The 26,550-nt window shown below is 41.8% G+C and overlaps 1 protein-coding gene across 6 annotated transcripts in view; it reads left to right on the forward strand.

The window, feature by feature from the left end:
• KIF26B (kinesin family member 26B) overlaps positions 1 to 26,550 on the forward strand; it is a 312,254-nt gene that overhangs the window by 245,978 nt on the left and 39,726 nt on the right. For all 6 annotated transcript variants that reach the window (XR_012041615.1, XR_012041613.1, XR_012041612.1 and 3 more), the window contains exons 9-10: positions 413 to 596; positions 5,364 to 5,523. Coding sequence is in view for 1 of the 6 variants with exons in the window: in XM_072856504.1 (XP_072712605.1) it covers positions 413 to 596; positions 5,364 to 5,523 (344 nt within the window). In the remaining 5 variants the exon portion in view is untranslated. The remainder of the gene's footprint in view (positions 1 to 412; positions 597 to 5,363; positions 5,524 to 26,550) is intronic.

The raw sequence follows: 26,550 nt of genomic DNA on the forward strand, positions 1-26,550 counted from the left end.
GCCAGAGCCAGCAATACAGGGGAAAAAAAGGCAGTAAAAATAATGAAAATAATGAGTTATTAATAAGCATGAATAGCTTAACATTCTGGGAAAGTGAAGGAATAAATTTATGCATCTGTCCAGCCTATAGGACGGTTTCCAGTTGCTGGGGTTTATGTGTTACAACTGCCACCAGAGGTACCCCAAGTGAGAGCCCTCAAAAGCCTGGATTCACTTGTGGGGCTCCTGCAGGGCATGGTATTGCTGCTGCTACTGTCAGGAGGGTCTCATTCCAGGAGGTCAGGCACCTCCTCCTTTTCGGTCCCATCAGAAGCCAGCGTATCCACAGTGTGTGTTGACTGTGGGAAGTTGTCTGGTAGTGTTGGCTTGCGTGGGAGTTTCTAGGTCATCTCTCCCTTGTGTTAACCCGCAGCTTCAGAATCAGAGCGAGCTCCGCGCCCCTACAGCAGAGAAGGCTGCCTTCTTCCTCGATGCCGCTATCGCCTCGCGTCGCAGCAGCCAGCGGGACTGCGACGAGGAGGATCACCGCAACTCCCACATGCTCTTCACTCTGCACATCTACCAGTACCGCATGGAGAAGAGCGGCAAAGGCGGAAGTAAGCTGTCCCTTTGCTCCCTTCTGTCTCCTCCAAGCCTGCCTGGAAACTGGCTTTAAACAGGCCTTAAACAATATTCTAGTGGTGAAATTTAGCAGAGTTCTCAATTCAGCATGGGGTGGGGCCATTCATACCAGCAGACTGTCCACCTGCCTGGTAAAGACCCACCAAAGGCCGTTAAAGGCCACTGGGGATTATTACCATCACTTGTCAATTTAGTTGCCGTTGCGGAGATACTAACAGTTAGTCCTCAGCACAGAGTGGCCCTCTATCTAAAAAAAAAAAAAGTGCTTTTCAAATTGGCTTTTAGTGTTATCTTTACTGATAGTGTTGAGGTCATGGATTAAAATATTATGGGGACGGGAATTCCTTGCCACCCTTACATTAGCTGTTCCTCTTTGGCACCTAAATAAGGCAGTGTGTGGGGAAGCTGATGTTGGCAATGTGTAACTTTTTCTTGGAGATACATGATACTTTAGTTGCTGGCCCAACTACACGTGCACAAAGGACTCTCATGGTTCTTTGTAAAGGCTCTGGGCTTTTAAGATTGGCTTGCTCCCTCTCTTTGCCATAGATGCATTCACTGGCTTGTGTCTTTACTTCCGTCTCCTACTTGTAAATGAGGAAAAGATGCTTCCATGTCTACTTATATCTTTCTGTAATTTTCAAAGGTTTCATTTGACTCACACAATTTATATTTTTAATTATATTTATCTTCTGTTTCAAGTCTCCCAAATTGTTTATAACTGGACATATACAGAGGGGTTTTTTTTAGTAAGTTCCAGTGATAAAAGATTTGTATAATATAAGAAGCACCCCCACCGAAAAGGAAAACTTTCACATTAAAATTCTTTTTTTTAAATAATCATTTTTTACAGGGAAAAATGTGTGTTTGAAAGACACCAGAGGCCTCTGCTTCTTTAAATTTGTGGGCTTAAGCAATTCTGCAGAAATAGCATATGTTTCAGCTCCTGGCTCTGCATAGGTTATTTGTAATAAGGAATAGATTGCAAGCTATGATGTGTAGTGGGTGAACACCACTGCAAAATTAATGTCTAATGTTCGAATGCAGAAAATTTACATTGACTGTACTTATAAGAGAAAAAACCAGAAAGTTGCTCTAAATGGAAATGTAGTTTGCATGTGTTTAAGTAATAACCCCTGTGGAACTGGCAGGCAGAAATCTCAATTAACTAAAGGTTTATTTTATTTCCTAACCACCCTGCGGTGGAAAGAAAGACTGAATGCTCAAACAGAGTGGTTCATAGGAATAAAGATGGCTGATTTTGAGGGAATTATTATTACAATTATTTAATGCTCCATGCTTTTTACTGCACGCAGGTACATGTACACACAATCCTTTTCTACTATTTACAAATGCAATTAATAAAAGGGAAAAAAACAATTTTCTTGTGGCTGTAATGACTCATTTTAAAAAAAGAAGACATGATCCTGTTGGATTATAATATGGTATGCTTTGCCCGCTGCCTGTAGTTATCTCTCTGTCTCGTGGCCATACCACCTCCTGTCTTCAAGTTTCCATATCTGAGTGGCCTCACAAGCCAGGCAGGGTCAGATCTCGCTGATAGTTGAATGAGGGGGGAATTCCAGCTGCTCAGAAAGGGCGCCTAGTGATTATTACTGTCTCCTGCTGTAATGAGGGACTTTTCAGAAAACAATGTGAAGATAGTAGAGATATATAGATTCCAGTAACAGGATTAAAAAAAGGGTAGTAAAAAAAAACGAAAAGAAACCCAGCTTCTAAAGGATAAGAGATTAAAGGGCTGGCTAACATATGATTTTGGTAAAAAATTACTGTTAGAATAATGCATTGGTAGTGTACTTACCTCCTTGTTAGATTCATTACCAGGAATGTCATGAAGCAGGCTTAGCACCATTGAAATAAATGGCATTGTGGCAGAACTGGCACAGTCATTTTTCAGCTGTCAGCTCTGCCATGTCTCTGTGGCCATAGACAAAAACAAGTGTTAGGATGTTCCACTTCTCCTCTTCTCTCTATAGGTGCCAGGCACATTAGTGGAGAACTTGCTTAACAACTAACTTCATTTTCAGATAAAGCAAGTGGATCTGCCATCCTAAAAATGTCTTTCTTTGACTTATAAATTAAATAAGAAGGAACGATCCAATACTTTCTCTTATTCTGGATTTCCTCAGCCTGTGTAATAGGAATATGCGTGGAAACAATACGACTAAGATTTTGAAGGGTAGTGATTTCTTTCATATTCTTTTGTTTCCCCAATGTCTGGTAATCTTAGCAACAGAAATATTTATTATATATAATTCAGTAAAGTCACCTGCAGTCATTTTCAGTAGCAACTAAAAACATTTCTTTGTTTTTCTAAGTAAATCATTGGGGGATACTCAGAAAAGGTAATTTCAGCCTTCTGAGGGTAGCACTCTTAGAGGACTTGGGGACTCTCAAGTCTAAAAGTTTTAAAGACTCTTAGAGGGGAGGCAGAGGTGGTCCATGAGCATTTTAGAGGAGGTGAAGGTGCAGCTGCCTGGACCGTTCCCCAGGGAAGTCTGACTTTCTGCAGCGAGTGCAGGAGCCCGTAGTGCATGTGGATACTTCCCCATGAGAAGTATCCCACCAGTACCAACCACTGAGAGCAGAGTGGTGAAACTTCCATCGACATGTTTAACGGGTTGTCATATAATCTGGGGACTGTTACAGCATTTTGAATGTCTACCCACCAACATTAGTTTTAAACAGACATTTAGTCTTCACTTCTGTTTTATGATACTCATGATGACAACCAATATTGCGGTATAATTTAATACATGGAAGTCCCGTGTTGCCTAATACCTGATGTAGCTGAAGCACTAACAGGACTTAAAAGAAGCAGAAGTTACTGTATTGTAACAATTGTTGACAGAGATGCTGGCTACATTTTTGGAATATTATTCTCAAATCCCATAGCATAAACCACTTTCACAGAAAAAGTCTTCTCTCTTCTTTCTTCTTCTCTCTTTCTTCTTTCTTCCTTCCTTCTTCCTTCTTTCTTTTTTCTCTCTGCTTTGCTTTTATTTTCTTGTCTTCTCTTCTTTCTCTTTATTCATGTTTCTTTTTTCTTTTATCATAAAAATCTACTCGTAGTTTTATTGTTGTTCATTTTAATTAGCTATCACCTACAACTGAAACAATTATATATAACACATTCTACAGAAAGGCTTTATATTTTTATAGAAAGTTTTGTGGCATGCAAGACACCAGGTAGTAGCAATAAGCAATGAGCCCTGTGTTTTGCAGTGCTTGCAAAATGAAATATCTCTCTCCTTATTTTTCCAGTGTAGGTTAACTTGTTTTAAGTTACAGCTAATAGTTATATATACCTTTTGTAGCTGTATGTTTTCTATATTTATAGACATTTTTCATAGTAGACTTTCTTCCTATGAGCAAATCTGCAAAATTATATGATCGTGTATCACTTTTTTGTCAATATGTAGAAGTTTTACAAGTGTCTTCTTCACATATCTCTGTAAACTTATTTATTTCTACAGCCTATGGCACCTACATGCCTGTATACTATGGCATGGTACCACAGCTACTGAATGCAGGGTCATTGAAAAAATGTGCTTGTGGTTGATAAGACATTTCCAAAGCAATGAAATGGATCTGGAAACTTCTTTTCTAAGGGTCCTCATCATGTAGTTGCTCCCATCGCCATCTTTGCTTGTGAACTGGTCTCCCCCCACTGCTAATACTTTTTTTTACCAGATGCATAAGTTGTGGTTCTGTGTCAAAATGGCTGTGAATTTATTTGCATAGAGGTAAACTCAGATGTGACAGTATTTCCACTCCTGTTTAAGTTATGTTTGTGTCCTCAAATAGTGCTCTTAACTTTTGATTTAAGATCCTAGAAGTAAAACTGCCTTTTCCTACAGATTGTTTCTAAACTAACTCTTGAGAATAGGGAGGAGTGGTCAAAGATCAGCTGCAAAAAAACCCAGCTAGGAAATTGTCTTGAGATAATTAGAAGCACTTCTGTAAAGTCTACATAGTCCCCATCCTGGGTTCATAAGAAACCATGGGTTTTTAAAGAGAGCAAATGCCTGTTAATCTTGGTGTTTCAACAGTAGCATCTTTTCACTTTAAATGCAGTGTGTTGATACAGAGTAAAGAAGAAGAAAAAATCATTGGGATCCACTGTTAGTTTTACAGAAACTATTTTCAGAACAGAGCAGCTTGTCCACAATCCATTACCCATGGCATGGCAAACCTTTTCTTAGCCCAGATGATAATGTAAAAGTATATAGACTTAAAGCAAAGTTGAACATGCCACGGGTGTCACAGGTTCTTGTGAAGATCCAGTATTCAAGATGGGAAACATAAGAGAAGCTGCCCCAAGATCACTGCTCACCAAGCAGCAATTCCCAGCCTGTAGTTTTCTGGACAGAGGATCCATAATGACAGAGACAGAAACAGAGCCAACTCAGGTACAGGCTAATAGACCTATATTAAAAAAAAAAAAAGCACAGTGGTGACTCCCACAGAGTCAAACCTGCAGGAGCGGATGAGTGCTGAAAGCCTCGGCAATTTTTAAGCAAGTCCGGAGTGGACAGCAACGTACAGCAATAAAGGCTGACAGTGGGTTAACAGGACCCCTACAGTTTGTTGCTGCTAACATGAATTAGGAAAGGTTTCTGGATTGTTTCCTCTTCACAAGTCCTGGCGAGTCGTTTGCTTTCCTGGGAAGCTGCTTTTGGAGGCACATGCTAACTGTTTGCTTGCTTTGTTTATGGCAGTGTCTGGAGGTCGCAGCCGCTTGCACCTTATTGACCTGGGTAGCTGCGTGAAAGTGCTCAGCAAAAACCGGGAGGGAAGCTCTGGCCTCTGTCTCTCATTGTCAGCACTGGGCAATGTCATCCTCGCCCTTGTCAATGGAAGCAAACACATCCCGTACAAGTAAGTGGTATTTTATGTTGCACCTTATGAGAGGATGCGTGCAGGCAGTGTGCTTGTCTGGGCCTGAGGCAGACTCGGGGTAAGCAGGGAGACAGTCTGCTGGGGTCAGTGCAGCCCTCTTGAGGTACAGCAAAACCTGCCTAAGGTTCAGTGACACCTGGTCTAACCTTACATCTGTTAGCTACACTGTATTTGACATTCAGGTTTCAAAGGAAGAAGCCTGCTGAAATAGGACCCAAGCGTCTTAAAGATCTTAAGGCTTGAAGTTCAGCGCATTACGATTCTGTTTTCTAGGACTGTTCAAAGATTTCTTTAATGTTTCAAAACATCTGAAAGCCAGTTTCAGATTTGCTCCACAGAGACAAATGTTGTCGCCATAATGGAGCACTATAGAGAATATTATTTTGCTGTCCATTGTGTGGAATTTAGTTTCTTGAAAATATATGTCACAATGAGCATGCATGTTCGTCATGAGATTCTTTCTGTGATCCAAGGTTACTTTGCATTTTATTTTTGTGTGTTTTGAATCTCAGTGTCAGTCTTTCACTTGCGAAAAAGAAGTAGGCCCTTCTAGTCACACTAGCCAACTGGCCTCTGCTACTGCAGGTAGCTTCTAGGAACTTAGAGGAATTGCTTACCTAGTGGGTATGTGTTGTACTAATTTCTCTTCATCGTTGTCTCACCCCATTTGTCACGTGTGCAGGTCTGAAACCAAGTGCGGATTCATTACCCAGTCCAGGCAGTCATACAGCCTTCCTAATGAGAAGTTTCTGATTTTGTGGACGGTATTGCTTTTCTGTAGCCTAAAGCCTAGGGAGTAGCAACTAGCATCACAGGAATGGCTTACAGTAGCATCTTGTAGTCGAACTGCTAATGAATGTCACTGTTCATGAAGGACATGTATATGAGATCTGGAGTTAGGAACAACAGGATGACATGAAAAATTAACCAAATCATTCACAGAGCATATTTCAGTCCATACATTCTACCCTTTTTATGATTTTAAAGGCTGCAAATATGATTATTTTCTCATGTTCATTCAAGATTGCAAGGTAATGACAAGTTTTACTTCTTTGGTTTTGTCTTCATTTTGGAAAATAAAGATGAATTGAGTTTGATTATAATTTTATTTTTGTTCTAACATTTATTTTCCAAAATTATTTGGCAGTCTGGGTTTAAAACATGTTCTCTGGAAATCTTCCTGTTCCTGGAGCTCAGTCAGACTGGAATTCAGTTAAGGGCCAACCCAATTTGTACATATAAATGTTCATGAAATGTTTTGCGGATCATGCACCTAGTCATAGTGTGAAAATAGCTTGAAGTCTTGCACTTCACAAAGTGTAGCTCAAACTATGCTTATCAAAAACCTGTCTTCCTTCCTGTTGGATTTTATGGATTGGAGGGAAGGCCAACTGGAGGAACAGAAAAAATGATGTTAATGATGCTCCCTAGACTAGAACTAAACATACAAGGTTTAGTTACCAAATACAACAGCTGTCTTTCCTGGCAATGCCTGACTGGGAGAAAAGCATTACCAAAGATGTCTTCTGCTTGCTGCACTACCAATCTCTTTCTGCTGTGATTCCCAGCTGTTGCACTTCTGATCTTACACAGCCAGAGGTGCCAGCACACTTGCTCATCAGTGTTTCTATACAGCTGAAAGAAGATAAAAGCTCTCTTCAGGCCAGCATCTCCTCTTGGATTTGCTCCTATAAGAGCAGATAGTATAGAGTATAAGTATAGAAAGTGGTTTGCCATCTGTAAATCAGAGGCAATGTCTCTGTTTCTAAGGAGGACTTTTAAAATGTAATTTGAAAAGCATATTGGCATATTTTGGAGCACGTTTTGTCCACTTCTTGCTGAGAAGAGCGCAGAAAGCATTTTTTCCCAAATGTGATCTATTCACAAGCAATGGAAATAAGAGCCTTGGTGGCTGGGTGAGCGCAGACACTATTTGCTCAGTCATCTGGCAGTACAGGTGTGTGCTGCTTCTCAGTGGAGAAGAGAGGAAGGAAGGGGGGGGGTGTGCTGCATTGTAGAAGAGGCTGAACATCCCATAGACTGATGTGATAGGTGATCAGTAGCACCTCTTGTTTAGAGCAACAGCTAGCCTATCTAGCTGAGATAATTTCCCTTTCTTTAGGGGTGTTCTCTTTCATCTTTAGGGATAAAATTAAAATTTTGTTAACTGCCTTTTTTGAGTGGGACCAAAGGAAAACAACAGAAGTGTTTTCTTATGTGACAGCACTACGCATTTTGTGTGTGGTCTCAGCAAATTTCCATAGAGTGGCAGACAAAATGGAGCATCTTTTTTATCTGAGCTATTAAACAGCCATTAAGCATTTTATGGCAGCCTGTCAGTAGGCACTGCATGGCTTCCTGGGAGCCCGGAAACTCACGATTTCATAGACATCAGGTTTTTTCTTACTGCAGAAATGTAGTTCTCTAAAGTCTGAGAGGCTGCAGGCTCTTAAACTCCCTTCAGTGCTGTATCCAGCTTTATCTCCACAGGTAGTAGTTGTAGGGAAAAGCTTGTTCAGATTCATAGCTGGTATAAGCAGATGCTACTGCATTGCCTTCAGTGGGCTGTGTGTTTATGCCAGGGATGAATTTGCCTCTCTGCCTGCAGTCTCTATGAAAAACACATGCTGGCATTCAGCACATTTTGCATTTTTTTTTCTTACCCATAAGGCTAAGCCTTGAAAGCCATTAAGCTGGAATGTTTCTCCCTTGGGACACCCACCCCCCCCCCCCCATTTTGGGAATAGTAACACAGATTGACACTAGCTTTAGCAGGAACTTGTCTCCTAAACTTATAAGAAAATAATTTAGAAATTCTCAGACATCAGATGGTACAGGTTGATATGGTTTGGGATGTTGTCCTGCATTCAAGTTGAATTCCACATGGGCCTGAATAATGGGCAAGAATCCCTATAATGGGTAACGACATGGAGCTTATGAGTGACCAGGCCGTGATTTCTGGGAGTTTGTATCTTTCATATATGTACTTACAATCTCTCTCAAATATCTCAGTGGGTTATCTCTCTGTCCCTGTTAATGTCCAGACCTATTTTGAACCTTACTAAGCACATCATTCCGTCATGGTATGACCCAGCTCAGTACGTTATATAAAAATAGAACATTTAATTTGACTTAAATACATTGCCATTTAATATCACCAGTTTCTTTTGTGCCTGAGTTATGAGCAAATCCCTCAAAAGACTGGGCAAGAATTCTTTTCTCTGCAGGAATGTCAAATATCTTCATAAAACTTGGGAAGGGGCACTTGCAAGCCCAGGGAAGAGCAAGGGAGTCAGCTCCTGCCCTGGCCAAGTTTGGCAGGGCTCAGATCTGCTACAGGAGGAGGGTTTTGCTAAGCTGCAGTAATTGTTAGTGCCAGTTAATTTTTTTTAAAAGCATTTCAGCTTTACATTAGTGCTGCATCATCTGCCTCTGATTTCCAAGACGAATGTGTTTTAAACCCTCAAATGAATACCCATTTGCACAAACTCCAGATACTGGCTTATGGAGCTCACTATTCAAAAAGTACTCCAGTTGCTAGGCAACGGGGGTGGTGATAATTCATGGTAATGCTGTTTTGGAAATAATCATTTTTATACATTTTAATGACTATGAGAATGTAAGAAAACTGTTTAGAAAAGTGCAAGGCTGTATGAATTTCTCTTTCAGAAATTGTTGCTTGTTTTATTTAATAGGTTTCTCTCTTAATGTGCTATCCCAATGTGCTAGTGTTTCTGGAGGCATCCTGTATTTTGAACTACATGCTTATGCTTATCCAAGGAGGGAGTCTTGTCCATAAAATAGATGGGTGTGAGTCAAAAGCATGAATTTTTTTCTTGGCAATTTTGCTTCTCTGTCATATGGTTGCAGTTCCTCACAGATCTTATGTGCTGGTATTGGTTTTTTTATCCTATCTGTAGAAAATAAAATGATATTAAGTGACTGGTGCAAGGCTGCCCAAGAGGCTTAGTGGCAGAGCCACTGCGTTTTAAGATCTAATCTGGTGCTTAAACAATGGACTAATCCATTCTTTCTTTCTGCATGACCTTTGGAAAATAATTTATTTCTGTATTTATTTATTTATTCCCATTTATAAAACTGAGCTAGAAAAAAATCAAGTAGGACTTTGTAAAGGTCATTCAGACTTGGCAAAAAGCACTACTTACATTTTAACTGTTGCTAGGACCCTGTTACCTTATTTTTTTCACTTTTTTTAGAGTTAAGGACTCACTTAGATGGTCCTAATGGGATGCAAAATCTGAGGTTTTTTGGTCCAGCGTAGGCTATTATTGCTTTTAAGCGAAGAAGAAAAAAGGGAAAGTGTTGGATTATAGTATTGTGGTATAAAAGATGAGCCTAAAGAATATGCTGTATATCAGATATTTTCTTTAAATTGTTAGTTAATTATTGGAGTAAAAACGAAAATGAGGTTTGGATGGATCCAGTAATTCAGATTCTTTTCTTGGTTAAATGGGTGTAATTATCTGCAGTTATTTCATCTCTGTAAAAAAAACTGTGTGAAGAGAACTGGGATTCCAGGTATCTTTTGTTTATACATCTTGCCTTTGCATTTATAGTGTGAGTTAGATTATTTTTCTCAGAAGAAATGTCAGTAACAACTTTTCAGGAAGAGATAAGGAAAGCTAAAAACCGGTCCATAATACAATTCTTGTACAATAACTAGTATTAGTACTGGAGATTTTATCCTTATTTATGAGCTCGTACTAAGTCTTAGTTTTGTGGGATTCATGCAACCATGTCTGCTTACCAGGCCTAAGTTGAACTTATACCAAAGTTGAACTATGATATCAAAATTGAACTATATGCCCAATGAGCAATCTGTTTATTGGTTACATCATCAGCACCTAAACCTAAAATAATTTATTTTTTTTAATTGAGAGATTTGAATCACTTTTGCTCTCCACTGCTGCATCTACTAGTCTTCTGTTCTTTGCTTTTGTTTCTCATCAATGAGAACTTGGTACAAAGACCACAGAAAGCCTCAGAAAAAATCTGTTGCCACCTTTGGAATCTCCCATCTTTCTGTGTTAATTTAGTATTTAATATATTAGAAGTGGATGAAGAACCGTTTTGCTGTTTTACTTGTGGAAATGTGAGAGCAGATGAAGGGGAAATAAAGAATGAAAATGAGGACATGAGTGACAGCTGACACAATCACAGGACTGGGAAATGGCCCAAAATGAATGGGAGAGCTCTGAGAGACACTGAGATAATGTGTAGAGGAGACAACAATCCACAGAGAAGAACTGGGAAGCAAAAGAGAACAAGAAATGAGCCCATTTAAAAAGAGAAATAAGCCTAAGAAATACCCCTGAATGATCCAATTGTAGGAGAGCGGTCAGTAGAGATTGTCTTGAATGTGAAATAGTTCCTAATTAGCTATCAAAACCACAAGCTGCTCAGGAACAAAAGATTTTTTCCATGATGTGGGCAGCCAGGTCGTATGGACCAGAGCCTTGGCTAACAGACAGCAAAGCAACTGGAGCAATGCCGTATTATACCAGCTGAGGACCTGGCCTTAGGTGCATGCTCTTTGACACCAGTCAGAGTGCTTTAGCACCATGGAACAGCAATGCAGTTGCCAGCAAGAGGTGAGCACTGAAACACTGTCAGCACAGATATAATGAGGACTTGGAGCATCTGGCAATGGCTTTCATCTTTGGGGTTTTTCTGTAGCTAACAGTTTCACTAGGTTGAATTTCTGACTATTTTCTTCTTATTCCAGGGAACTACATAAAATAGATGGAATCGGGGATGCACAGTCTGTGAATGTAGAAAAAATTCTTACATTTTATGAGAGTAATTTCATCTGCAACTCAAGAGCATGAGGATAACGGATTTTGCGTGCTCCAGCAATCACTGTTGTAGTGTTCATCAACAATGCACTTTATTGTAGGACATTTTGTACAGCTGATAGTGCAGATTTGAGCTTTATCTGCACACGTCTTACAGTACTGTGTTTCATCATCAAGTTAATGAGAGACAGTAGACAAAATCCTCAAGGAAAGCTTCAGCGGAGCTGCCATTCCCCAGCTTTGGGTTTTCAACTCAGTCCTGCCAGACTGGCAATGTGATAATTATGGGAGCAGAGGTGTCTGCATGCATGTGTAGCGGATGTAAATGAGTGCGTTGCATTCACTGAGCCTGATCCCCTGTTACACCAGTTTTACAACAGCTCTCAGCTGGCATGGCTCCATTCTGCATAAGTGTTCAAGTGGGAAGAATCAGGCCTCATGAGCTAGCTCTTTTAATGGTCTTTGAACCACTCGACGAATTACTGCTTTACAGATACTGTAACAAGCAAATAATGATGGACTGCAAAATGAAATGAGAAGGGAAGTGCTTGTGGTTTATAGTCAGATTTAATAGCAATTACTAATTGCATTTAAATAGCCATTCCTATCAGCAGCAGATAGCTGCATCATGGAAGGACGCTACTTAGGTCCTGGGCCAGCACAGACATGACTGGTAACGAACAAGCAATCCAGTAGCGTGCAGATATTGCTGAAATATAACTTGAGTGGGACCCAAATAGGCCATTGTGGTGATTTCATATACACATGAATCTGTACTTAATTCATTAAAATGCCATTTTGAACCTTCAGTTAGGGTATCCAGCAGTTTATTCTCACCTGTTCCACCACTGGTTCAGGCTCAATTGAACATTAATATATGTTCTCCCGTGGAAATGTGGTGATAATTCATTTCATGTATAATTGAACAATTTTTAAATAGTCATATTCTTGGAATAACTAGCTCTTGTGCAATGCAGCAAATTATCAAAAAGCAGGTAGTAATATTTATTAGCCTTACTTCACATTTTTTGTTATCTCCAGTTTCTTCTTGCATATGGATATGATCTGTGAAATTAACTTTCGTTTCCCTACTGATCCTTCTTTCCCTGCACAAAACCAGTGTGACTCAGGGCAAGAGAGCAGAGACACCGCTCTGCAGATGACCAAAGAAAATAGCTTTTCTTTGTATAGTGCCAGTATGTAGCCCCTTGTTCAGAGTTGGGCATCTCATCTCTAAGAAGAGGTTACAGGCTGCAGAGAATTTAAAAGAGAAGCAAAAAGAATTATGGATGGTCTGAGATGAAAGGGTTACTCACCTGGAAGAACACCATGACAGAAATAAAGCGTCATAGCTTGCTGGGGAAAGGAGACCTCTGAGAGGGGAGATGACAACTACTCTGTAGTATTTCAAGGATGTGAATACACGCAGGAGGAGAGAATTGTTTCTGGTGCGACAAAGTGGCAGAATGATTTCTTATCCTTATGTGATGAGACAGATGAATATAAACTTGAAAGCATGCTAGCAGTGATTCCTGTTAATCAATGGAATAAATTCCCAAGAGCTGAAGTGAACACTTCATTGATAGAATGATTTAAAAGCAAAATAAATATGTAACAAACAAATATTAATTAACAGTTACCTAATAAACAGTTCCATATTGGTTAGGGGCAAGGCTTACGCAATTTCAGTGCAGAGTTCTGGGGCCAAATCTTTAACAATTTTCAATAGCTGTACTTCCATTTTGATAATTTATTTCATCCTTGTTTGGAAAGTGTTTGCACGCGGCAGGCAGTTATACAAATAAACAATAAAACATGTTGTAGTGTGTCTACTAAAAACTCTTCTGCTTTTAGGAGTCTGAAAACTAGCAGTCGGCTGGACTGTTACACTTGCATGGCATCAAAGAAATCCAGAAATTCTCAGCAGTGTCTTAAGCCTCTACCCTAGCAGGGATATGGGATGTCCAGTCCATTTCTGTGCCGGATGATTTAACTCAGTTAACCACTTTTCTTCCTTCATCATTTAGTTACACTTTTTTTTAAGGTCTCTTTCTCTTTGAACTGCAAAATCAAGTTCTCCCAGTGCTTGATCCAAAACTCAGTGTAAGTCAATGGAAATCTTTTTATTGGGCTTTGGCTTAAGCCCACAGATTAGAAAACATGCTTATATCTAATTAGATGAGATAATCCTCAAATCCTTGCTAAGGGATATTGTATGCTGTAGTTCGTGTTCAGTATTTGATGATTAACAGCTTATTTGTTGAAAGAGGCAGTATGTGGTTAAGTGTTACCTAGTGATGAGTTTGTTTGGGATTGCAAGGGACATGATTGATGGAACTGGTGAATGTGAAAACTGGAAATGTAGAATCATCTATTGACTGGTTGCAAATGGGTCTGTGACCATGAATTTGGAGCTCAAGAAGGTTATACAGGAACATGCCACCTAAATAGGGATTTTTGACTACTGAAGTGGCACAAGCAGGACTATTTGATTTTCCTCTTCAATGTATATAAATAGTATTTGTGACCTTAACTTGAAAATAAACAAAAACTTGGTTTACATTTTCTGGGCAAATAGTTGAACAATTTTTCTTCATACTCTTTTCTTGGACTCTATTTAACACCACCCCGTCAATGGAGTGACAGGCCCTAGAAGCTCTGAAGAGAACCGCGTGGTTGTAAATGGAGCATATTTCAGCCAGTTTGTCTTATTGCTTCAAGAGCATTTGAATGGCATTGCAACTGCAAAATGGTTTTTTCCATACAAACTTTTACTGAAGTTCTTATTTTCATAACATGTTTGAGAGGAAAGCAATGAAGACAATCCTCTTGTGCTCTTCAGATACCAGCTAGCTTCTGCTGGATGATCAAAGTTTTCTGGCTGGTGGTTGCCTCCAGGCCTGTACACAATGAACAGATGTGAAGTGAATTTTTTAAAATATGCATTGATTTTTTAGAGTTAAGCAGGCTGGTTAGAACTATCTTCTGAAATATTAAAATTAGCTCTCTCCTTCTGCAGAACAAACTTGTTAGATTATTTTACTTTTTAAATTTTTTTTTGTTTATAAATGCTATCAGGTGACATGCTTTCTAGCAATATGTGACAAGACTCAGTAAAATTAATTTCAGACAGCAGATTTAACTGTTTTAGCTGTATTTTGTCTCATCTACCCCATCAGCAAAACTGTTCTACCTGCCATATTTAAAATTATTTTCCAGTGGGTTATTTTTGAGGGGTGGGGGGAGTTACTAAATTGTTTCTTTCCCTATTCCTTAGTTTGTGCTCTTGGGCAGAAATAAAGCTTCACTCATTTTGAAAATCAATGACAAAATGCATGTCCATACTGTCAGAAATATCAGCCCTTCTGGCTCCCTTTGGTATGGCTGGTTCCGAAGAGCAGAAAGCTGGGTAGCAGGATGATGGCAGCAGCTGGTTTGGGTGCTGGTACAAACCTGGGAGCTATGGAGATACAGTCTTCAGCCTCTATAAATAGGATAAAAGGAGAAAGTTGGGAGCTGTCATAGACGTGAAGGGATTTTTGGGCTCGGAAAAGGATGTACAACGGATTACGCTCTTTGCAGGAGTGGGTGCTCTCACTGATTGAAGTCTCTGTCCTGCTGCCCTCACTGTAGGCAGCTTGCACAGCCTGCAGCTTTCCTGGCTGTCCTGCCTGCCTTCAGTGGGAGCTCCAGAGGGCAGGGCTCTCGCGTGGCTCCCGTGTCGCGTGTGCCAGTCCCTCGGGCAGCTCAGACTGCACTAGGCGCCTGTGCCGCTCAACTCGGAGACAGCCGGAGAACAAGCGAGGGGAGCCACTTACAAGGTGAGCTGTTAAAAGCACCTCATCATCTCCGTGCAAGTGCAATCTGAATCTCCTTGGAGCAGTCTTTTGAGGATTTAACACAATTTTCATGTCTGCCTCCAGCTATAAACAGAGTAGCAGAATCTTTTGCACTCCTAGACTGCGTTTCTTCTCTCTTGCAAACAAGAGTTTTCACAGGCTCCATGTGATGTACTTTGAAGTTACACACCTGTGCAAGAGGACAGGAATTAGATGCACTACCTAGATCTGCTAGCCAGTTGAAAAGCACTGCATAACAAAAAAAATGTTTCCAAAGGTATGGTGTTAGAGAAATAACTGCACTTTTTCAGAGAGGGAGAGTGAGTATTCTAGGAGCTCTGTGTACTCAGTCAGACCACGCCGACATGCATGTCCTGAATCCTGCTCATCTCTCTCATGTGCAGACATTGCTGGAGTGATGGAGGATAGTTCTTATGTCAAAAAAAAGGGAACTGGGGGTAACTGCTGTAGTTGCAATAGTTTACACTGATGTGAAAGAGGGGCTGATGGAGGATGAAAGCTGAATAAGATTTGACTCTGAAAATACATGTCTGTGAAAGAGAACCAGTTGGCACCCTACCACATTGTGCTCCAGTGAGATTTGAGAAATGCTCCTATGTTTTTTTCAGCCAAGGGTTGAGGCTGCTTACTGTGGAGTGTGTTTTACAGAAGAAGTGAGGGTGTGTTTTGGTAACCTTTAGGATCTTTGCATCATACAGAATATAAAATAAGCCCGTTAAGCTGGTAACAGATTTTCTTTTCTCTTGTTAGGTGACTACTGCCATTTTGGATGGCTATGTGCTATGTAATGGCATTATAATCAGTTGGTTTTGAGCTACTCTTGATTGCAGTCCTCTGTGAGCTCCTTCACCTGGAATCATTTTTGTGCATGTGAGACATAAACTTCAAGAAGGTTACATGACTGGCAAAGTCCTTTGTGTCCATTTGCAGGTGCCGTGTCAGCTCCCCTCACGCTCATCTCAGCGCAAGAAGCCCCATGGCGATGAGGGTGTTGTTTGGGGGAAGGCTCTGGCTGCTGTGAATCTGAATGTGATGCTTTGGGTCTCTCTGCTGTACATGCTCCCAGGGGCTGTCACCTGTCTTCCCAGCAGGGTCAGGGCTTGTCCAGACAGGGACATGATGCTTCTGTAGTGCTGTAGCAGAACTCCTCTGGTCTCTACTAGTATCACAAACACATCTGTTAACTGTACTCTGAAAATTGAAATGGATTTTTTCATCCTCCCAAGAAAATTCATAGTTTTGCTTAAACGTTTCTACCAAACATCTTTTTTCACAGAGGTAAGACAATGAAAGCAAACAATTACAAGCAAGTCAGTAGGTATATTTGACAATAAACTGGCTATTGGAAACAGATACCACAATAAGGTTTTCTTTACAAATTGGCTCATTTGATTAGAGAAGAATTTACATTGTTTAATATGTAAGATTTTGGATTTTCTCTGATAACGCTATTATATCAAACCCATGCCAAAGATAGTATAAACCTTAAAAATACGTTTTTAATTCCATTGGCCAGGTTCCATCCATCAATGGTGCTTCTCTGTGGAGCGGTACCTGATTCTTTTCAGGAATCTCAGCCTCAGACTAATAACTGTTACTGTTTCTCATAGTAAATTAACATCTCCCAGCCCCATGGTCTGATTGTGTTCATATTGCAACATTTCTGGCAGTTAAATCTGCAAACCTTTGCATATTTAAGTAGAGAACATTCTTTTGGGAGATCTAGAAAGATGGGCAGAGAGTGGCAAGTCTTCACTGCTCTTGCTGTGCAGGTTCCAAGAAGGGGAGTCCTGAGGGATTTTTGCTCCTTTTGCCAATAGTAGGAAGAAAAATTCTCTACCACCATATTTAGGAAAGAGGTCCAGCTTCTTGCAGATCAAAGGCTATGCACTTATTATCTTAAGGTCAAGGCTAGATGAGTGTTGAGAACTCGCTCAGCATTCTGTCTGTCCTCTGCTATTATCTAAGTTTTGAATTGCACAAGTATAGACCAGCAATGGATGCGTTTGAGTGGTTGATTTAGAGACATAATTTGTTTTTCAAGGCATTAATGTGCATTTTAACCATCTCTATTTTTGACTCATTCAGAGCAGGAACCATAAATACAGGGCACAATATTGGTATTGTTGGGTGAATCTCATAGTCTTCAGAAAAGAAACTCCAGCACAGTTAGATAGCAGGAAATGGCATAGCCCCTAAATGTGATCTTGTGCTGCTTCAGGAGCACAAGTAGTGTTTTCCTCTATCCTTCCAGTTGCAGGGACTGATGAGGGAAAAAACAGGAAGAGCCAGCAGATCAATACCTGGCTCTGAGCCTGGTGTCACCAGCAGAATTTTGGGTTTTTTGATCATGGGTCAATCTATACGACACCAGGCCTGCTGGCAACAGATGGGATACAGCTGTCTCAAAGGGGAAAGGGATCGTTGCACAGGAGTTAGAAGGGCTAATTGAAAGAGCTTTAAACTAGATTTGAAGGGGGAAAGGGATAAAACCAGGCTCACTAGAGATAAGCCTGGGAGCGGCACACCAATGTTTGAGGGACGGTGTGTTAATGAGGTCCTTCAGTCTGCCATGTCAGTGGAGGTAGGGGACAGAGATCCATGTGGCAGCAAAGATGCAAGGGTTATGGATGTGTTAGAAACCACGGAAGCACCTGAGAATGGTCACATAGGAATTAGGGCTTTGCCCCCCAAAAAGGTGGCAGGATCAATAGTCCAGCTGAAGTGCGTCTACACCAATGCACGCAGCATGGGCAACAAACAGGAGGAGCTGGAAGGCATTGTGCAGCAGGAAAACTGTGATATAGTTGCCATCACGGAAACATGGTGGGATGACTCACACAACTGGAGTGCTGCAATGGATGGCTATAAACTCTTCATAAGGGATAGGCAAGGAAGGAGAGGTGGTGGAGTAGCCCCGTATGTTAGGGAGTGTTTTGATTGTCTAGAGCTTAATGATGGTGACGATCGGGTTGAGTGTTTATGGGTAAGAAACAGGGGGAAGGCCAACAAGGCAGAGGTGGGAGGTGGGTCTGTTATAGACCACTTAATCAGGATGAAGACACAGATGAAATATTCTATATGCAGTTGTGAGAAGTCTCACAGTCGCTAGAACTTGTTCTCGTGGGGGACTTCAACTTACCAGATGTCTGCTGGAAATACAAGGCAGCAGAGAGGAAACAGTCTAGGAGGCTCCTGGCATGTGTGGCAGATAACTTCCTGACACAGCTGGTGAGTGAGACAGGTAGGGAAGGGCCCTGCTGGACCTCTTGTTTGTGAACAGAGGAGGACGTGTGGGTGATGTGATGGTTGGAGGCTGCCTTGGGCATAGCGATCACAAAATGATAGTTTTTGATTCTTGGAGAAGTAAGGAGGGGGGTCAGCAGAACTGCTACCTTGGACTTCCGGTGGGCAGACTTTGGCCTGTTTAGGAGACTGGTCGACAGAGTCCCCTGGGAGGCAGCCCTAAAGGGCAAAGGAGTCCAGGAAGGCTGGACATTCTTCAAGGAGGAAATCCTAAAGGCACAGGATCATGCCATCCCCATGCACCAAAAGACAAGCCGGTGGGGAAGAAGACCAGCCTGGCTGAATAGGGAGCTTTGGCTGCAACTCAGGAAAAAAAGGAGAGTTTATGACCTTTGGAAGAAGAAGCAGGCAACTCAGGAGGACTACAAGGATGTCATGAGGTTATGCAGGGAGAAAATTAGAAGGGCCAAAGCCCAACTAGAACTTAATCTGGCTACTGCCATAAAAGACAATAAAAAATGTTTCTACAAATACATTAGCAACAAAAGGAGGGCTAAGGAGAATCTTCATCCTTTATTGGATGCGGGGGGAAACACAGTGACAAAGGATGAGGAAAAGGCTGGGGTACTTAATGCCTTCTTTGCCTCAGTCTTTAATAGTAAGACCAGTTGTTCTCTGAGTACCCCATCCCTGAGCTGGAAGACAGGGACAGGAAGCAGAATGAAGCCCCCATAATCCAAGGGGAAATCGTTAGCAACCTGCTACACTACTTAGACACACACAAGTCTATGGGGCCAGATGGGATCCATGTAAGGGTACTGAGGGAGCTGGCGGAAGGGCTCACCAAGCCACTTTCAATCATTTGTCACCAGTCCTGGCCAACCGGGGAGGTCCCAGTTGACTGGAGGTTAACAAATGTGACGCCCATCTACAAGAAGGGCTGGAAGGAGGATCCGGGGAACTACAGGCCTGTCAGTCTGACCTCGGTGCCGGGGAAGGTTATGGAGCAGATCATCTTGAGTACCATCACGCAGCATGTGCAGGTACAACCAGGTGATCAGGCCCAGTCATAATGGGTTTATGAAAGGCAGGTCCTGCTTGACCAACCTGATCTCCTTCTATGACAAGGTGACCCCCTTGGGGTCCCTTGGATGAGGGAAAGGCTGTGGATGTTGTCTACCTAGAGTTTAGTAAAGCCTTTGACACAGTTTCCCACAGCATTCTCCTGGAGAAACTGGCTGCTCATGGCTTGGACGGGCATACGCTTCGCTGGGTAAAAAAATGGCTGCATGGCCAGGCCCGAAGAGTTGTGGTGAATGGAGTTTACTTCAGTTGGCATTCAGTCACAAGCGGTGTCCCCCAGGGCTCTGTGTTGGGGCCAGTTCTGTTTAATATCTTTATCAATGATCTGGACGAGGGGATTGAGTGCACCCTCAGTAAGTTTGCAGATGATACCAAGCTGGGCGGGAGTGTTGATCAGCTTAAGGGGAGGAAGGCTCTACAGAGGGATCTGGACAGGCTGGATTGATGGGCTGGGGCTAATTGTATGAGCTTCAATAAGGCTAAGTGCAAGGTCCTGCACTTGGGCCACAACAACCCCATGGAATGCTACAGGCTTGGGGAAGAGTGGCTGGCAAGCTGCCTGGCAGAAAAGGACCTGGGGGTGTTGGTCGAGAGCTGGCTGAATATGAGCCGGCAGTGTGCCCAGGTGGCCAAGAAGGCCAATAGCATCCTGGCTTGTACCACAAATAGTGTGGCCAGCAGGACTAGGGAAGTGATCGTGCCCCTGTACTCGGCCGCACCTCGAATCCTGTGTTTCAGTTTTGGGCCCCTCACTACAAGAAAGACATTGAGGTGCTGGAGCATGTCCAGAGCAGGGCAACAAAGCTGGTGAAGGGTCTGGAGAACAAGTGTGATGAGGAGTGGCTGAGGGAACTGGGGTTGTGTAGCCTGGAGAAAAGGAGGCTGACGGGAGAACTTATTGCTCTCTGCAACTACGTGAAAGGAGGTTGTGGCGAGGTGGGTGTTGGTCTCTTCTCCCAGGTAGCAAGTGATAGGACAAGAGGAAATGGCCTCAAGTTGTGCCAGGTGAGGTTTAGATTGGATATTAGGTAAAATTTCTTCACCGAAAGGGTTGTCAAGCATTGGAAGAGGCTGCCCAGTGAAGTGGTTGAGTCACCACCCCTGGAGGTATTTAAAAGACATGTAGATGTGGTGCTTAAGGACATGGTTTAGTGGTGGACTTGGCAGTGCTAGGTTAACGGTTGGACTTGATGATCTAAGGGTCTTTTCCAACCTAAACAATTCTATGATTCTCAAATATTTCTTCCATTACTCTCAATCTGTTTATATTAATTATTAAATATAGAACTTTTATATCCCATGATGCCCTTAATGTACACAAGCTTTACAGAATGTGGATCAGATACATTTTCCTACCTGTTCCTACCTACATCTTACCATCTTTAATCCTTTGCACTCATTAACAAGTGGTAACATTTTGAAACATCCTGTTCTTTTCCTTCTTTATCTCCAGTATATTTCAGAAGTAATTTTTATTTATCATATAGTACTGGCAAATAACTGTGAAGCACTCATTGTCATTGCTGCAGTATCTTTAGTCCATGGTTATTCAGAATCTGAATTCTGGCTGCAGTTTCTCAAATACTTTCATAATCTCAAGCAGGTGGGGTGAAGAAGGCAGACATAATTGGAAGCCACATTTCTGATTCTGAGGCATTCCAGGGGTCCAGTGCCCCATGTTAAACATTCTGGAGGCTTGACTGGCAGCAGGCACCCCAGGATGCCTGTTGGGCCACGCTGCTGCCTGACATCTCCACAGAACACAGTGCACAGTGCTGTGACCCTGTCTCAGACATGTCCCCTCTACTAGCAGCAGTCACATCCTTGGCAATCCCCTATGGTAGACTTGTAGGAGACCCACAGGAAATAGTGTCTTGACTGCTGTCTGAGTGACTCTGCTCCTAAACATTCCTTGATACTATATATGATGCTCTTTTACATGGTGGCTAAGGTCTAGAGATGTGTGAAGCTCTCACCCTTTTCTATTTTCTTTTATATTTGCAAGGTCTGAAATGGAATGGAAGTTCTGCTGTGTTAATTGATTAAATGGCATCTATCATAACATAAAGAGATCAAACAGAATTATTTTTTTCTCGTGTTACCGTTTAAAGATCTCAATTCTGCTCAGATCATTAGCGTATAATTTTCAGATGAGCTAGCCAGAAGGTCCCTAAATAAAAATTAGTACAAAAGATTAGCTAGGAAAGCTAGACTGGTAATGAGCTGTTACACTATGGTAATGTGCTAGGTTTATAGTTCATATCTAGCCCTAATCAGTGATAAGTGCAAGTTGTCAGCATTTGATAGCTGATTGGTGTTTCTTGGAATTACAGTGCCACAAAAACACTGAAATGAAAATAAAGCTTTTCTTTATATATGACAAGTTAGGAGTTAATTATAAATGCTGGGGTCAAATACACCTCTTAGCTACACTATATGCAAATCTGCTGCACTGAGGGAAGTATAAACTTCTTTGGTCCCTTTTGGGTCATTATTTTTTTTTTGAAACTGGTACAGTAGCGGCTTTGAAAACAGAACAGGACCTTTAAAGCATTTGCTATGTTTTTAATGTGTCATACATCACACAAAAATATAACTAAACCCGAACTACTGGAAAATATTAACAATGCAATAATGACTTGAACTCTCATAACAATCCATTTGTTATTGATTGTATTTACTCCGTATTCATTTGAGAACTGCTGTCCTCCCACAGAATTAATTGGACAGAAAATCATAACATGGATGAAAAATTATAAAGCAGGAATAATCTAAGCCACAGGACATGAAGGATTTAAAAGCCTGGCTAACTTGACATCTGTGAGCTGAGATTTTTGTCATTGCACAGCTATAATTAGGTGGCTCTAATCACTCTCATAATGCTAATATGGGAAATGTCCTGTCTGTCCTCTGTAGCTGGTGGTGGGAATGACTGCTATGCACAATGTCGTGCTTCAGAACTGTGAAGCCTGACAAGCTCTGCGAGCAGGACTGGCTCTGACGTGTGCTCCAAGAGATATTTAGCCACCTCCTGAGAGGCTGAAGCATACATGATCACACCATCTCATTGCTAGTCATCTAAATACATTTTTTAAATGGCCATTTAATTGACCATTTCCAATCAGATTTAACACAAGGACAGGCCTTCAGATATCTGAGGTCTGTGCAAGACTCCTGGGACTGGGAGAGGAACAGAGCAGAAGCAGGCTGGGCCATGAAGGTCTGAAGCCAGCAGTTGCCTCCTCCATTGCACGCTGAGCCTAATGCTGGCCAGCCAGCATGCACAAGCCAACAGGAGGCAGGAAGGAGCTGCAGCTGGAGGAGATGAGTTAGGTGGGATGTGGCAAGGTGAGGTCTTAGGGACTGTGCAGAAGAGGGGACAGCAGAAGTGTAGGAAATGGAGGAACACAGGATGCAAACCCGCAGGAAACTAGTCTTCATTAATTCCTCTCTTCATAGAACAACTTGTTCATTTATTCAGATACTCACCATTTGAAATGCAATTAGGTGAATGTATTTTCCTGCTGAGTAAAATTCATACAGTCAGCAGACAAACCCCTCTCTAAATGATTTGCTCATCAGTGTGTATGGAGGAGGAGGGATAGAGAGAAGAGAGGAGCTTAAATGAGTTCACTGCTAGATCGTCTGAATTAAGTGATCAATTTTTGTTACTGCAATAGCTGCAAAAGTTAACACTGAAGTATTAAGAAAGTCCTGCTACAACAAAAATTCAGTATTAGCATTCAGATGTTAGAGGAACAAATCCTGAAGGCCTGAGCTAAAACTATGTTTAGAGTAAGTCCAGATGACAGGTATTGCCTTCTCGGAGGGTGAGCCTTGAAATATCTTGACTGTTCCCAAGACAGGGAAATGTGGAACAGCTGTCTGTGCATTTAAATTCAACACTCCTCCCCAAATGAGGATACATTTGGATACAACCCTCTGAATACAACCCTCACCCTCTGTTTTATGCAGACATGATACCTAATGTCTGAATTTCTAGGTGAAAGAACGGTGGTAAATGTAATCTGCCTAGACCTGAGTAAATAACTGAATTGGTGTCCCCTGAGAAATTATTAGTTAAGCTGAAGAAAACAAGGAGCTATAAGATGCATCAGATAGTGAAGACTGATGAGACAGCAGTAGCTAGTGTTGAAGGGGGAGTATCAGAGTAGAGGGAAGGCCACCAGGGAAGTTCTTCAAGGACCAGTTTTGGGAGAGATTTTATTTAGTGTTATTACCAGCAGCCTTGACACACAAAGCAGGCGCATGCTAATTGTAGTGGCTGGTTGCACAAAGCTGAGAGCCATCATCTGTACAAAGGAAGATCAGAACATCAGATGGGAGCAGCTGTGGGACCTCGAGGGCTAGAGTAATAGAAATGGCACTAATGCAAGGGCTTGACCTGATGGACTGCTAAAAATTGCTACTGAAATCTGGGATCTCATCAGCTAGAAAGGGGGTGGGCTGTGTGTGCTGCTTTAGGCAGATTGGATAATGATCACTGGTATCCACAGGTGATGTGACAGTGAGAAGGTAATGAAGTCTGAGGGGGCTTTAGGAATGACAGTAGAAAAATAGTAATGCCCTTATGTAAGGGACTAGCGATTCCTCTCCTGAATGCAGCTCTGGTCACCCATATAGATGAAGGATGAATTAAGACTGAAACAAGTACAGGAAAGGCTGGCAAGGGGAGCAGGATAGCTTTTCATGTGAGAGGAGATTAAATGAATTTGGCTTGCATACCCAAATAGAGTTAGGGAATAGAGAGAGCATGAGAAGGGGCATAAGTGGTGTCTGTACATGCGGCAGGAGCACTCCCGTCTCTGGGGAGTGAGAGCAATGGAAACAAAAGGGCCATGGGCAAATAGGGGAGTAGATGGCTTCCAGCATGCCACTCTGAAATGGAAGTGTGCGTGGGCAGTGCTAGGAAGCCCTAATGTTTTTAAGGATGGGTCTTCTAAATGCTTAAGGAGTATTATATGATTCTCCATACTGGGTAGGGGCAGGAGCTGATAATTCAGTTTCTTCTCACCCCAAGCATCACCTTTGCTTTAATGATGTCCCACAGGGATCAGGCTCACAGGACCAAACAGTGCATTTCTCTTTCCTCCTTCTCTTTCTGTGGTTGCTGTCCATGCGCGCTCCTTAACAGAATGACTGTCTTTCCTCTTGGCCTCCCCTGTGTCTCCAGACTCATCGACCAGGGCTGGGTCGCTTGGATGCTGAGGAACGCTTGTCCCCATCATTAGGAGATCGCAGCAGGCATGCAGAGGGGATGCAGGAAGGAGGCTGCAGAGCCTTGCTGTAAACCACTATAACCTAACACTAAGAACGTACGAATGGCCATACTGATTCAGGCCAAATGCCCTTCTAGTATCCCGTCTCTGTCTAAATTCAACAGCAGATGCCAAGGAGGGAGCGTAAGACTAGAATGAGTACTTTGCCAAAATATTCTTGCAGCCTCAACTATTTTCAGCTGCAGGAATTCCTGAGCTTCAGCAACGGCTTTGTAAACAGAAGGGGGACCTTCCAGGCACATGGTAAATGAGTCCAGTTTGAGGCTTTTTGAAGACGGTTGAAGGTTGAAAGGAGCTTTTTATGAAAGACTGGCTCAGCTTGTCTTTGAAATTTTATTTTAGTGCTTCTGGGATTTTGAACAGCTAACTCTTTAATAGATACCTTTTTATCATTTAAAACTAAATACATACAGACATTAGTAGTTGTATATTGCTTTCTGGCACTCTCAATTCTGTTCTGACTACCAACCTTGTGGAGAGGCAGCTATTAACATGGAAATACTCGAATTTACAGTTGATTTTCTGGGCATAATAGATACCTATTGAGCTCTAAAGCATGCTCTGGTTACCTCAGGTAAAACTGCAAGCTATGTAACAGTTACTAAATGGCAATTTCAAAAGAGTTCCTTTCCTTTGCTGTCACAGGCTATTAAGAGATCTCTGAAGTGTCAGAGACATAAGAGCCTATTGAGGAGCTTGTCTAATTAATGGTATTATAGTGGACAAAATAAATAGAAGAATCCATTTGAAGGGGGAGCGAATCTTCAGATAACATGAAAAATGCATGTGCATCATTAATATTTTAAATTGCTGCATAGATGAATATAAAGGTATTTGATACAGCCTATCTCCAAATTGTTTAAATAGCAAATATTTATACATTAAAAATCATTATATATTGATTTGGCCACTTTTACTTACAATACATAGTACTTGCATGGAGACTGGGGTCCCTCAGGTTTTATTTGGAGTCCTCTGTGAATAAAGTATGATGGAGTGTGAGAGGGGTAAAAGAACCAAACATTTAGTTTTCTTGTGCCTGTGTTTATAGATGACAAAATTCCCGCTGCCCTGCAGCAGCTGCTAGATTTGGCCCTATGCTGCCAAAAATGTCATCATAAAACTGCCTGTGTTTCCACGTTTAACTTCAATGCCATGTATTTGACTTTGGAATGGACTATTTTATTCATTATCTTCCGTACCCTGTGACTACATCTGTAAAAGCCCAACTCAGACCCTGCTGAAGCTTATGGGAGCCTTTCTGTAGATTTCAGTGGCAGCTGGGTGCGGACCACAGTGCCATGGGTTTCAGTTCATAAAATCTCAGTTTTGGGGCTTTTTTTCAGACATCACTGAAACCAGGCACGGGTAGAGAATTTTTCATCTATGATCTTTAATTGCCATACAAGATCAACATCATCACTGTTGTTGCTCAGTCTGTCTCATCACATCTCTAAATCAGCCCCTTGTGCGAGTAGCTCAGCCCATCTGTGGATGAAAGTTGTCGCTGTCTGGCGGCCATTCATTTTTATGTGAAAGGAGTTTTTGGTATCTCTCCAGTTCCTAACAGGCTCATCCTGCCCCTATTGACTGTTGGCAGTACAAATATAGAGGCCAAGGACTTGCAGGCCAGAGAACGTTGTGTTCATCAGATTCTGCAAACATTGTTGCCCGTGTCTAAGAAACTTATTTTGACCCTGA

This window comes from Ciconia boyciana, chromosome 3 (genome assembly GCF_034638445.1).
Source record: "Ciconia boyciana chromosome 3, ASM3463844v1, whole genome shotgun sequence".
Lineage (NCBI taxonomy): Eukaryota > Metazoa > Chordata > Aves > Ciconiiformes > Ciconiidae > Ciconia > Ciconia boyciana.